At 35.1% G+C, this 13,860-nt stretch overlaps 1 protein-coding gene across 1 annotated transcript; it reads right to left on the bottom strand.

The window, feature by feature from the left end:
• Positions 1-2,391: 2,391 nt before the first annotated feature.
• Positions 2,392-6,975, bottom strand: LOC132173122 (protein MODIFYING WALL LIGNIN-1). Its single transcript, XM_059584710.2, has 3 exons — positions 6,774-6,975; positions 3,146-3,345; positions 2,392-2,870 (listed from the first exon to the last, which is right to left on the bottom strand). Exons 1-3 carry the CDS (start codon positions 6,861-6,863, stop codon positions 2,615-2,617), a joined length of 546 nt encoding a protein of 181 aa, XP_059440693.2. The 5' UTR covers positions 6,864-6,975; the 3' UTR covers positions 2,392-2,614.
• Positions 6,976-13,860: the final 6,885 nt, after the last annotated feature.

Below are 13,860 nucleotides of genomic sequence, written 5' to 3' on the forward strand. Positions count from 1 at the left end.
CCGTTATCACGCGGACCCTCGCTCCACACGCCTACGCATACGCTCGCTCCACACGCATACGCTTGTAAAAAATATGGATTTTTTCACTCTAGTCAAATATCATATAACTTCTTACAAAAAAAAAAAAATCATATAACTAACAAATGGCCTTAGCCGGCCCTTAGGGTTTCCTCTACTGTTAGGGTTATTTTTTTAGGTAAAATAGTGTTTGAAAAATATTTTTTACATTTGGTTTAACCGAAAATAATATTTAAACTAAAAATAAATAAAAATTGGTTTCGACAAAAAAACTTCTTTAGTTTTAGAAAATAGTTTCGGTTTTTAAATTTTGTAAATCAAGTTTGAGTTTCTCATTTTAAAATCGTCAGACTAACACTAGAGTTCGCGAGGCCTTCGCTGAGAGTTGCCGGACGCGAAAAAATGCCAAAAAATACCTTTGCCGATAGTTGGAATCATTTCTCTCAAGCAACATCCATGGGAAAGGTAGAATTCTCATTACCTGCTTAATTTGATTCAACTTTGTGAGGCACAGATCATCGAGAGATTCGTAATCTAATAGACTTCAAGTGATGTTTGGACATTACTCCAAAGAGTTTTGGGTGGATTAATTTTATAGTTATTATTCATTTTATTTATTTTTCTTAAACGCAGGACTCAACGCTCACGTGCACATGGTGCACTCATAACAAATCTCCCATTATGTGTGAGTTTCTTCTATGTTAACCTAATTTTTCATCATGTGTGAATCTTTTACAAATTTAATTGTGTCACAAGTACAAGAGTCGTTGCACCAATTTCAGGAAAGCCAAATACAACTTTACTCCAAGAGCCATCAATACTCTTTATCATAGCCAAACCAAACGATGAACTATAGCTCTAATACCAATTTATTAGGAAGATAATCACTTATGGAGTCTACCAAAAGCACATTAGTTTACATGTTTAGACACCATTTCAACCTAATAACTTAACCTTACGAGATATTAGATATGCACTGACAAGAAGCCATCAATGGGTGGATTTGGGAAAATGTGACTTTTAATTAATATTCTTCTTTCCTTTGTCAAAGTAGCCATTTGGTTGATTGGTATAGAACAATTAATGAGAAGGGGTGAGGCAAGACAATGAACAATAGCCGTGCATTTGTGAATTTGATGGGGATTCAGAAAGCTTTTGAGGTCTCTGCAATTTAACTAAACATGGGGTTAGGGGGACCAGTTTGGGCAATGCTCAAAGTCAGATTGGAAATAATTCACTTCTTGTTTTCTATTGGCCTATTTGGAGGTATCTGTACAAGTCAAGGCCTAAATAGATCATCAAAGAAAAGAAGCCCAGAAGGCAGAAGGTATGGACCAATTTATTCCTGAATAATAGCAGAACCCATCATCTCTAAATAGATACCTAAATGGATGTCCAATCATAGGCACAATAATTTCAACGTGGAATATTCAATAATAATAATAATAATAATAAGTCTCCTACCTACGCATTTTTTAGATAGGGTAGAGTAAAAGAGTATTAAGCATGGTTAGAGATTGAGCACCGTTTGTCAAATAGTTTTTGGCTTTGTTACATGATTTTTGTATTAAAAAATGAAAAGTTTAGAATTTTTTTACTAAAAAGTGAAAAAATTTTATTTTATAGCTATTTTTTTACTTGAATGATAATAAAAAGTGAATAACGTAATATAAAAAAGTAAAAAAAGTGAGAATATTTTTATGTCAAGGGAAAAAATTTGTTTGCCAACGAGCCTAGGCTAGTAGCGTAGCAACATTTTTTTTTTCTTTAATGCAGAATAAGCATGGCGAGAGATAAAAAGAAAAAGAAAAAGAGAAGGTGTTGATGCGCAAACACGGTTGATTTCGAGCTAGAAATTGGCATTGAAATTATTTACTTCTAAGAAACTATATATACTTTCATTTTCAAGGGTTACAGAACTTATGGTAAATCTCTAATTTCAGAGAGACCCAACAAAATTATAGTAACGACAGAGAAAAAAATGTATTATCACTTTAAAAAAAAATTAGTCAAATTGCAATTAAGCGCCTTCATAATTCTCCTACTCCATATGGTCCACGCTCTCCACTGATTCACCATCAACCCCTAGCTGAGACATTGTCACCTGAATTCGCGCCGCCACTCTCAAGGACCACATAAAGTTGCCCTGAAACGTCTTCTTCTATAGCTGAGAGGGGAGCTTCAGAGCTCTGACAAGTACTTCGCACGCTGGGTTGAGGAAAGCAATGGAAGAAGAGATGATTGTGCTTCAAGCAAATAATACTTGAGAGTTATCATAATTGCCAGCTGAAAAGGCCGTTGGCAATTCATTATTCCAATACGAGATTCACTTTCTGGGATGTCATAAAATATCATTCAAATTTTAGTGGGAGCTCGAACAAATTCATCCTCTTTTCTTTGACAAGTTTAGAAATGTTTCTCTGATGTACAAAACAGAACATGTATTAAGCTAAAAACAGGTCTACTCAGTAAAATCCTCAACGCAGACTCCATATCGTATGTAGATATGCATACACAAATAACATAATTAGCTAAAACCAATTAAGTGAACCATTAATACATATTAGAATCTCTATGCGTCTGTAAGAGAGGTCAACTATAGGTTCCCCATCCTCACACCAGCGTCCCTTGCATAGAGAGCCTTATCATCGTTAGCCTTGGAATAGCTAACATAGTAAAGTTCGGAGAAAATCCCAGTTAAGACCACGAAAGCAGCCCCAGCCCCAAAGACTCCCTTTCTCAACTTTTCGCATGAAGGGGGATCATTTGTTAAGAGAGTACTGTATTTGGTGTGGTACGCATTCCTCACAGAACCAGCCAGCAAGCACACCTCGGCGATAGCAAATGTCACCCTGAAATATAAACACAAGTCAATCGAAACTTTGGAATAATTGAGTAATGCTGCTCTTCTCATCCATTTCATAAAGACTGACGAAAGGTGTTTTAAGTGCTTTTTTTTTGTTTTTTACGTGGTTGAAATGACAACCCACTTAAAACATGTCATAACATCCCGTATAAGAAGCGCACCAAGGCTCATCACGGCATTGTTGATTTTGTATATTTAAACAAAGTCATATCTGTGAGCAAGACCAATTCCTTCAATATAGATATGTTGGAAAGAACGTACCAGCAAGTGATAAATAAGCAAATTGCCCATGCCCTAGCACCACTTGGTCTCAAAGCTTTCCCACAGCACAAGCAACGACTTACCACCACTATCAGGATTTGGCTAGCCATAAGGAACAGGAATGACCCCACACCTAAGCCGGTTGCGATGTCAGAATCATAATGACAATAATTTCTTCCGTCAACTGCATTTAGATTGGCCTGTCAGGAGAAAGCAACAGTTGAGTTAGGACCTTCTCCTACAAGAGTACACAAAATTTACCCTGGTTTCCAATTGATCACAAGCAGGTAGATGAGTTCATTTTAACAAACTCTGGGTTTTCATTTTTGTGTCTGCAACTGCTGCTAACATTGTGTCAAACCACTAGTACAACCCTCTCAAGAGAAACAAAAAAAGAAAGAAAATTTGGTGGGTATGCAGGAACAAAACAGAGTCAATGATATTTGTATGCCAAACATCCTGGAAATTCATCCCCCAAACTGAAGACAAGACACGTGAAACTATGATATGAACGCAAACAAGCCCACTTCTTTTTTGTCCCTTAGCTCACTCAAATTCAGGCATATCATATTCAGTATATTTCAGCCTTTCATGGTTTCATTACAAGTATTGCAACTTATGATGTTCTAAATGAGGGAGTAGCCAGACTATTTAACTTTTTAGACGTGTTTCCTCCCAGTACAATTTGATGTCAAACAGCAAGTACGAAATATTGCAACGAGTAATGCTATAAATTATCCTCCCAAAGCCTATGTGGCATGGTTCCCCATAACATTTGGTGCATGAAGATTGGTTTGAAGATTGGAGGACCACACCACATAGGGGGGAATGGGAGGATGGAAGGTGATGAATAGAATGACTATTGCGACTCTTGTCATGTTAAGCAAAGACTAGATGAGTTATATTTTCTGCTCTTGGCGTTTGAGAGCTTCAAGTATCAACAGCACCACTTAATGTGACAATCTACTCGAGACTCATCCAGACTAAAATGAAATATGAAGGACCCCATCAGCTAAACCAAAAATTTCCAAGACCAGAATTGGAATTTGACCTCTTTCATATTTTTGCACATTCTGCAGTCAAGAAACCTTGGATTGAAGCTTCTCCTCAACCAAAACTCAAGTTTGAAATAAGTCATAGTTGAAAGATGGCGATGAGAATGGCTTGAAAGGATTACATGGAGAAATTTGAGAGAAACAAGTCTATTAAAAGGATTACATGGAGAAATTTGAGAGAAAGAAGTCTAGGAAAGGGTCTTATTAAAAGGCTGTTCAAAGCAACATGGGAAACCCGTTTGAATGGTAGAAGGTAGAAGGAATGGCAAATAGAACCATTTGAAAGAGCCTGAGAAGCTGTTCAAACAAAAGATTGACAAAGAGCATAATTTGAAGTAGCATTCGGATGCCACTTCGAAGGATAACATGAATTTGATCGCTCTTAGAGTTTTTCTTTTCTTTATGCTTTCTTCCATTATTTTTTTGGGTTTGTTCGTAATTTTTCTTATTTTAAGGGTCTAGGGTTTTAAGACTATAAACATATAATGTTTTCCATATCATGATTCCAATTAAATTAAACTTTTGTTTTGTCATCTCTTTTCTTGTGGATTTGAGGATTCAAAAAAGAAGAAGATGCTCTTCTTCTCTTCACTCACCTTCAGTTCCATCAAAAGGCAAGCGGATTAAGGATTGTTAGAATATTAATTTAATGACTAAATTCATAATTTCCTATAAGCTTAAGTATTTAGAACAACTAATGAGTTAACACGATATTAGAAAACAGATCTTGAGTCCGAATCTTAACTCCACAATTTACTCTATTTCAATTTAATATTCCATGTATTAGGCCCCATTTATTGAGGGGGAGGGTTAGAAATTAATTAAATGATTAAATTCACTATTACTTATAAGCTAAAACTTTGGGGACACGAGGTGATTTGACAAGGATAACATACTCATGTTGAAACGTATTGAAAACAAATATACATTGGCATGGCTGCTCCAACTCTATACATATCTTTTGAATTGCATTATTTTTTCCTCGTTGCTTAGCCCTTCCTCTAAGGGTTTGTTGTGTAACAAGTGCCTAATGTCTATTGAAATGTCTATGTATTTTTAAAATCACGAGAATGCTATAATGGCTGAATTTATATGCAAATTATCATCAACTTGATGAATTAATTTCAAGATATAAGGCTTTCCTACTATAGCATGTTGTTCAAAAGGATTCCTTGTTCCTCCGTGAAATACTTGGCTTTTTCCTGAATAATCTAGTTCAAACACCCATGAATTTGCTATTTGATCATACTAGTAATATATTAAGTGCCATATTTTCCGCCAAAAAGAAAATTTACTAAATCTTCCACAACCCAACAAATTATTTGACGTACGAATCTATCCCCCAAGTTGGTTTGGATCCATGCCTAAATTCAAACTGTACCCTGAGGTCAAAAGTCAAAACCATTAAGAGCCTTTGGCAAGGCAGTTTTGACTGTATATCATAATGGGCCCTATGTTTCTAATCTATTAATTTTCTTTGTGATGGTTAAGAGTTGAGGCTAAGAACTATCTCAACAGCAACCGATTAGCCGAAGGCATGCATGTACACATACACACACATCTAATAAATCTTCTTTGTATCATTTTTCTTATTAAAGTAATAATAAAATTATTAAATTCACCATTTTCTATTAGTTGAAGCTTTTGGATAGCGGATGATTTAGCATCATGATTTTCCTATTTCAGTAAAATATTCTACGCATTAAACTTCACTTGTTGTGAAGAAGCTTAAACTTACACGTAGGGGTGGAACTACCCTGGCTTTGAGGAGCACTAGCCACCCAATTTTTTAAAAAATCCCTCTAAATTTTATGTTTCTTTTATGAGTTGGACCCCAAAATTAATGTTTTACCTAAAAAAGATTTCTTTTTTTAGTTTTGTGCCCTCTCATCTAAAATCCTAGTTCTGCCCTTGCTTACAAGTGAGGAATATTAAATTATCAATTAATAATTAAATTCATAATATGTTATTAACTTACATTTTTAGAATAAGCTATGATTTATTAGTCATGTTCTAGAATATAGCAGTTAAATACAAATATAAGGAAGTTCATCTCAGATCCAGTGCAGAAAGTTTCTAAACCAGTTGAGACAGAAAATTGACTTGGCTTTCACAAAGCAAGAAATTCTCACCAAACACTATGTTCTATGACCTAGCCTTCCAAGAAAGACACAATACACTACTTTTTTTTTTATTTTATTTTTATTTTTAGAGGGGATACGAATTAGTGATATTCGCTTCATAAGAAGTAATCCCCAGCCGATTAAGCTACCGTTGGGGACAAAAGACACAATACTTACTTAATAAACATATTTCTGCAACTGGGTGTCCCTAATTTGCAGCCGTTGGGGACAAAAGACACAATACTTACTTAATAAACATATTTCTGCAACTGGGTGTCCCTAATTTGCAGCAGATCAAGTAACTCAAACCAAGACAACCCTTTTACCCAAACCCCACATAACATGTCAAAGAAGAAACTGTTTCAACTCAAGAAACCAACAAACTCATAAGCAAGGACAAATTACTCTGAATTAAAAAAATAAAAAAATAAAAAGGGACAAATTACTCACTTTGGCCCTTCGTTGCTCAGCAGCAACAGCAAGAGCAAAAGCTATCAGATCGAACACAAACACCACGGCCAGTAACAGCTTGGAAGCCATGCCTTCACAACCCAGAAATCGCTCTCTCTCTCTCTGTCTCTCTAGTTTCACAGGGTCACCAAAAGGTGGCGTTTAGACGTTAAAGAAAGCTGAAGTGCAAGAAAAATAAAGAAATGTGAAATTAATACAAATGTTATATATATATATATATATATATATATATATGATTAAATAAATGCTCCCATATGAAAGAGTGGGAAAGAAAGCTTCGTAATCCTTTTCTAGTAAAAGTAAAAAAATAAATAATAAATAAATGCACGCGGTATCTGGGCACGTTACCTTTACCCGAGGGATAAAGTAAAAGTGTACGAGGTCTTCACTATGATGAGGGTGTGCTCATTTCCTTTGCGGTGCACTCTCTTTCTTTTTGCCATGTGTCGATCATACACTCCCCCCATCAAATTCGGCTCTACCTTAATTGACTAAATGACACCAATTGGAGAAGGGTGCTTAGTTGGACCTATTGTACAAAAGTCACATTTTATGTCACTAATAAAAAGTTGACACATCAGCCAATATCATTAGACTTATACTTAAAATAAAAACTCAACCACACCAGATTATACTCTAAATAAAATAAAAAATTAATTTTTTTCCTTTTTTTTTTTTTTTTTTTAAAGAAAAAAAAAAAACACAAAATTTAAAGGGTGGCCAATCCCCCACTTTGGGTGGCTGGCCACCACCCCTAGGCCTAGGGGTGGCTGTGCAGCCACTCCCATAGCTTGGGGTTGGCTCGCCGGCCATCCTATAGGCCATGGGAGTGGCCGAGGAGCCACCCCATGGCCTATGGGGTGGCCGGTGAGCTACCCCTAGTGAGGGAGGGGTGGCTAGCCAGACACCCCTTCAATTTTTTTTTAAAAAATTAATTTTTATTTCATATATGATATAATTTGGTGTAGTTAGGTCTTTTTTGTTTTAAACTTAAATTTTGTAAGTTTAGTTTAGGTGTCACATTTTTATTGGTGGCACAAAACTCACATTTTGTGCAACCTCCCCATATAATTTATTCTCATTGGAAGAAAGTGTGTGGGGGGAGGGGGGGGGGGGTATTTGGTGAAAAAAAAAAATTATAAATTGTAAAATTCAGCACTTTTTCAAACTATTTAAGAAATTTTGACATTTTTCAAACTTGTCTTTAAAATACCATTTTAGGCATGAAATCATATATATCTTTATTTTTATCACATCAATTGTATAATTAAAAATAATGTCTCCTATTAAGAGGTAACTCAATTGGAAGGGGATTGCGCCTTATGAAGCGGAGGTCACTAGTTCAAATTTTTTCTCCCCCCTCTTGTGTGAGCATGTCAAAAAATAATAATAATAATAATAATAATAATGTCTCCCGCATTGGCAAGAAGGGTTTTTGGGATGACGATTTTGTGAGTATAATCTGCATTTTCAAAAAATATATCGCAAAACCTAAAACGTTTAACATTGAGATTTAAAAAACACTTAATTTAAAATTTTAAAAAAAAAAAAAAAAAAAAAAAAATCTGCGATTTTATAAGTAGGGAATAGGTGCTTATTTGAAAAGCGCAAATTTAAAACAAAAATTACGATTTTGTATAACAAATATTTGATAAAAAAAAAAAAAATTAACATGTTTTGTCAAACCCTTTTGCGATTTTAAAAAGTAGCGATTTCAAAAACAAAAATTTTAAAATCATATTTATCAAAACTACAATTCGAAACAAACTCCAGTCAAGGGAGATTGCCGACCACTTCAACTTTACTTTTTTTATATTGTTTAGAGTAAATGTATAATATTACCATGATTTTGTTAAATAAATAAATCAAAATCAAAATCAAAATCAAAATTTGTACCGAGAGAATTATTTATCGTGTAGCATTACTATAATATGTGAATTGTGGGTTTTTAAATCCTAAAAGAAAAAATTGTCAAAATGGTCAAATCCGATTAGCACTCCATTGACAATGATTCCATGAAGTAAACCTCTTGATTATATCTAGTGTACAGAAGCCAATGCGAGGACGTTTATATGATATCATACACATAAATCCATCCATCTTTGAATGTCTTGCGTTAATACAAGAAGAATTTGTGGGGTTTTATTATTCAGGACAAGAAAATGACTCCATCAAATCCATTCAAAAAATCTTTTGCTCCTCCATTGGGTGGCTTCAAAATCATGGCAGGAATTAAAGAATCCACTAACTTAGAAAGTGGACACCGACACGATGTCAAAGTAACTAGCCGTTGTTGCCTTCGCCATGTCATAGCAAAGTGGATTGTACGTAAAAGACAATATTGTGAAGACAAGATTATATATTGGAATAATTTCTTTTAGGACTCATCAATTATCGCGATTTGAGATCATGAAGGGTGGTGGTTTAATGATCCAAATAAATTTTCAAGTGGTAAGGTAAGTACTAAGGTATGAATTCGAATCTCCGCAATAGAGAATTCACATACATGATTAGTATAAACCAACTTAGTTCTTATTTATGTCCTAGTGGGGTGGGCGGTTAAGCTATGACTCGACTAGTCTTGAGGGTGCACCTGCAGTTTTCGCTGTCTAGGTCCCTCCTGAGAAGTCCCCGGCAGGTTGGTACTATTATGGTCATGCCCAATTAAAATGACTACAATTGATTTCTCCCTTCAACCTTTTTGAGTCAAAAAAAAAAAAAAAAAAAAACTATCGTTATTTGAGAAAATCTTCACAAATTTTTAAAAATTTCAATTTTACCCCTTGAACTTTCAATTTGATGCAATTGACCATCTCCACCAATTTTTTTTGTTAAAGTTTAACCGAAACTATTAAAAAGATCAAATTACCCTTATTATTTTTTATTTTAATTTTTTAATTTAAAATTAAAGATAAATTTAAAATTTTATAAAAGTATAAAAATTATTTTATCATTTTTAATATTTTAAAAAAAATGATGAAGTGAGTAAATTCCATTAAATTAAAAATTCAAAAAGTAAAATTAAAAAGTTTCTAAATTTGAAAAGGTATCTTTTGTGTTTGTCTCGGTACGTGAACAAGAGGTGCAGGAGTGCTTCTTGGGTAGTGGGATTCAACAAGTGGCTTTTACTTTTACCATTAAAGAAGGCAAAAGTCGAGTAGGACTACCAACTTTTCACTACTGCGGATGATCGAATTCAATATAGGGTATTTATTAACCATTGTATTGACAATTATTGAGCAGATAAATGCTGATATATAAATATAATAATACATATTATATAACATAACGTCAAAAACGTTACCAGCTTTGATTTGTTTAATGTAGAGTTTCTGTCAACCAATTCAATTTTTCTATTTCTTCTTTATTCAGTCTATGCACGCAATAGGCCAACTTGACTTTGAGTATAACTAAACTCCAAACACCGCACGTGTTTGAAAAGAAGAAAAGAAAAAATCAATAATCATGACACAACAGGAGAACACCCCACCAAACACCATAAATGTTTTCATCCCAACTCTAATTCGGTCTATTAATCCGGCATGTAATTTTGAGCATATAATATTTGTGAGTGATTTTATTCATCACCTTCTATCCCCTAAAGTTTAGTTGGCATGATCCTTATAACCAAAAAACAAATCTCTATGTACCAAATGTTATGAGAGCGCAAGCCACATATTCTTTGGGGGATAAGAGATGTGATTTAGCATTATTTAATTCTTGCATGTTAGCTAAATTTTTACATATAATTTTAATAGAGTATGTGCATTTTTTAACAAGATACCAATACAAATACTGTTGGGGCCGGTTAAGCCAATGGGCTGGTATACCAAGGGGATGCATGCAAAAATTATATATATATATATGAAATTATGTCATTTTTGTGTTTAAAATTTTAAATATATACAAAAATATATAAAAATTTAGAAATGATGTCTTATGTAGTATGATATTATTGTATAACCATAGAAACGACATCGTTTTGATTTTATTTTTATTTTTGTAAAAAAAAGGGTTAGTGGTTATTAGAGTTATTAACTGGTTAACAGCCTAGACGATTACAGTTAACAGTTTTATCTATTTGTAACCGTCTTTTCACCCCTAGTTTGAGCATCCCACCAGTATGGGCCTCCTCAGATAGAGCATTGATCGATGGATTCCCATTTCCCAACTAAAGAACAACCCCTCAATATATAGGTCCAGTCACCGACGCACGCCCAACTAATCATTGGTTCCCCAAGAGCGATTCATGAACCAATGATGACTTGATCGTTGGTTACATGTCTAGTAGATATTGAAAGAATTCATAATGCAGAAATAATAATAAATAACAATGCCGAAATAATAAGACAGTGACACTGAAATTTACGTGATTCGGTTTATGACCTATATCCACAAGATCAAACCTTAAAGCTGCATTAAACTCTTATTTCTTTTAGTAATATTTGCAATATAACATACTCCTATTTATAGGAGAATCATATTGAATACAAATAGACTTCTATTCTAGCTAAGTTAGCTAGGTGATAATCTTTAACTATTCACCTGTAACTCAGTGATAGTCTTCAAGTATGACTCTTCAACTATAAGTCAGTAATAGTCATATATTGTGACTATTATTCTTAAACTAATATAGTCTAACATTCCCCCTCAAACTCAAGGTGTGTAAACTTGTGAAAACTTGAGTTTGTTCTTTAGTTGGCAATGGAGGCCGAGATGGTGACTGGAAACTCGTTGGAGTTGGTGGCGGCCAAGATAGTTGAGTGGAGTTGATGGCACCGGAATTGAAACATAGGCTGCCCTTGAACTTGAACTTCGACAAATTTTGGCCTCTTTTAGAGAAGAAAGAGGCAACTATGGGCTAAGAGAGAAAGGAGATGGGCAACTATAGCCTTTTTTTAAGAAGAGAGAGCCAACTATGGGCTAAGAGGAAGAAAAATGGGCAACTATGACCTCTTTTAGAGAAGAAAGAGCCAATTATGGGCTAAGAGAGAAAGAAATGAAAAGTCAACTATGGGCTAAGAGAGAAAGAAAATGGGCATCTTGGGCCTCTTTTATGGGCATATTTGGCCTCTTTTGATTATTTTGTTTTTCCGAGTAATATCTTATTTTCAGATTACATAAGTTGGGATAAGGATTACCTTATTCCTATAACCAAACGGAACTAAATCTGAAGCTTAAGCCAGAATAGCATATTCCTAAACTAGAATAAGAATATATACTGGGTTAAGAGATAAATCTATTACCAAAAGCTCTTCTTCTTCTTCTTCAATTTCTTCTCCCAATTTGTGTACACGTAACTCCTAGCCTCCTACCAAGTACAACACACCTCAGGCTCAAACCCTTGGAGGACGCCGGAAACACATCGTTTGAAGTCGGAGGCGGAGGGAGACGCTGGTAGCTCCGGCACTGGGCTTGGAAAACCATGGAGAAAGGTGCCGGATTGGAGATGAAATCTAAGGGAGACGAAGTCGGTGGCGAAGTTGACGTCGGAGAGGATGGCTAAGGTGATCGTGCCGCTACACATTGCAAATCTGTGGTTGGGAGGTGGAGGACTGGAGATTTGGTGTGGATTGACAGAGAAGACGATGAACGGAGGTGGTGAAGGCGCCAGCAGATCTGGCGGCTTGGGCATGAGAGAGACCACCGGGGTCTTGGAGAGAGGAGCTGGTGGCGCAGAGGTCCATGTCGGAGTGTTGCCGGAAAAAGTTATGGCTTTGCCGTGGATTTGAATGGCCGGATGATTTTTTTTTTTTAACAAAAATAAAACAATATAGATTTCTTGATTGGGAAATCAATCGAAATAAAGAATAAGAAACATAAAAGAAAATTGCAATCTAGGATCTAACAATTGGCGTTAGCCTATTTGTTCTGATACTATGATACTATGACCTACATCCATAAGACCAAACTCTAAGGCTACATTAAGATCTTATTTCTCTTAATAATATTTGCAATATAACATGCTCCTATTTATAGGAGAATCATGTTGAATACAAATACACTTCTACTCTAACTAGGTTAGCTAGATGATAATCTTTAACTATTCACCTGTAACTCAGTGATCGTCTTTAAGTGTGACTCTTTAACTGTAAATCAATAATAGTCTTATATTCTGACTATTATTCTTGAATTCCATGATATACTCTAATATATATATATGGTAAGAAGACTACATAAGGAAATGTATCCCTCCATTAATGGCCCTGCATATTTGGACTTGGCTTATAAGGCTATAAATGAAGGATTGGGAAAGAATCCTCTTGTGCATATCAATTGCCTGCTTGGAAGTGTGTGAGAGTAGTAGAAATTGTTTACGCATATGGGAAACATAAATCATTTTATGCCATGTGAATATTATTTTCTTTCATCAATTGAAAATATTGTTAAGTTGACCAATATTTTAAGTTGTGTCAAACATTCAAAAATAGAAAAAACATTTTCCATAAAATATTTTATGCCGAACCAAACGAAGCCTAAGATTTATTTGAAAGGTTCATAAAAAATGTCAATTATAGTTGGGAAAAGGCATTAATTAAGGGTATAATTGTTTAGCTCCCTCCTCTCCCCTTTCCCCCTCTCCCCCCCCTTTTAATCCCCCTCTCCCCTTCTGCACATTTTTCCCTGATTTTTCTTTGTTTTTGTATGTGTTTTTCAGCCAGAAATCAGCAACTCCGACCGCTACCGCCCGCCCTCCAAGGTGCTGTGCCTCCCTTCTCCTCCATCCGCTCCACCACGCACCAACGCTGGCCAGTGTCCATCATCTCCTCCACTCCGATCGTTGCTGATTTGCTGGCTGTGTTGCTTGTTTTGATTGTTTTGAATAATAGTTTTCTCTTTAAATCTGCTATCGTGAGCGATCTAAGAGGAAAATGATGTAGTTTTCTGACTGTTTTGGGTCGATGAGGAGTAGATCTAGTCTTCTCAGGAGCATATATGTGCTTTTATGTCCATTTTTCTGTTGGAGCTGAGTTTTCTTTATTTTTTGTTGCCTGTATTTTTTTTTGAATAATGATTGCCTAGACCTTTGGGTTGTGAATGTGATCTGTTTTTTGAGCGAGGAAGA

This window comes from Corylus avellana, chromosome 1 (assembly GCF_965113065.1).
Source record: "Corylus avellana chromosome 1, dhCorAvel1.hap1.2, whole genome shotgun sequence".
Taxonomy (NCBI): Eukaryota; Viridiplantae; Streptophyta; class Magnoliopsida; order Fagales; family Betulaceae; genus Corylus; species Corylus avellana.

What these genes read in the sequence shown, in the direction of transcription:
- LOC132173122 (XM_059584710.2), bottom strand. Translation starts at nt 6,863, where the DNA reads ATGGCTTCCAAGCTGTTACTGGCCGTGGTGTTTGTGTTCGATCTGATA. An exon ending in CTGAGCAACGAAGGGCCAAA is followed by an intron (nt 3,346 to 6,773) that starts GTGAGTAATTTG and finishes TTCTCCTGACAG; the next exon opens with GCCAATCTAAATGCAGTTGA. An exon ending in TGCTTATTTATCACTTGCTG is followed by an intron (nt 2,871 to 3,145) that starts GTACGTTCTTTC and finishes TTTATATTTCAG; the next exon opens with GGTGACATTTGCTATCGCCG.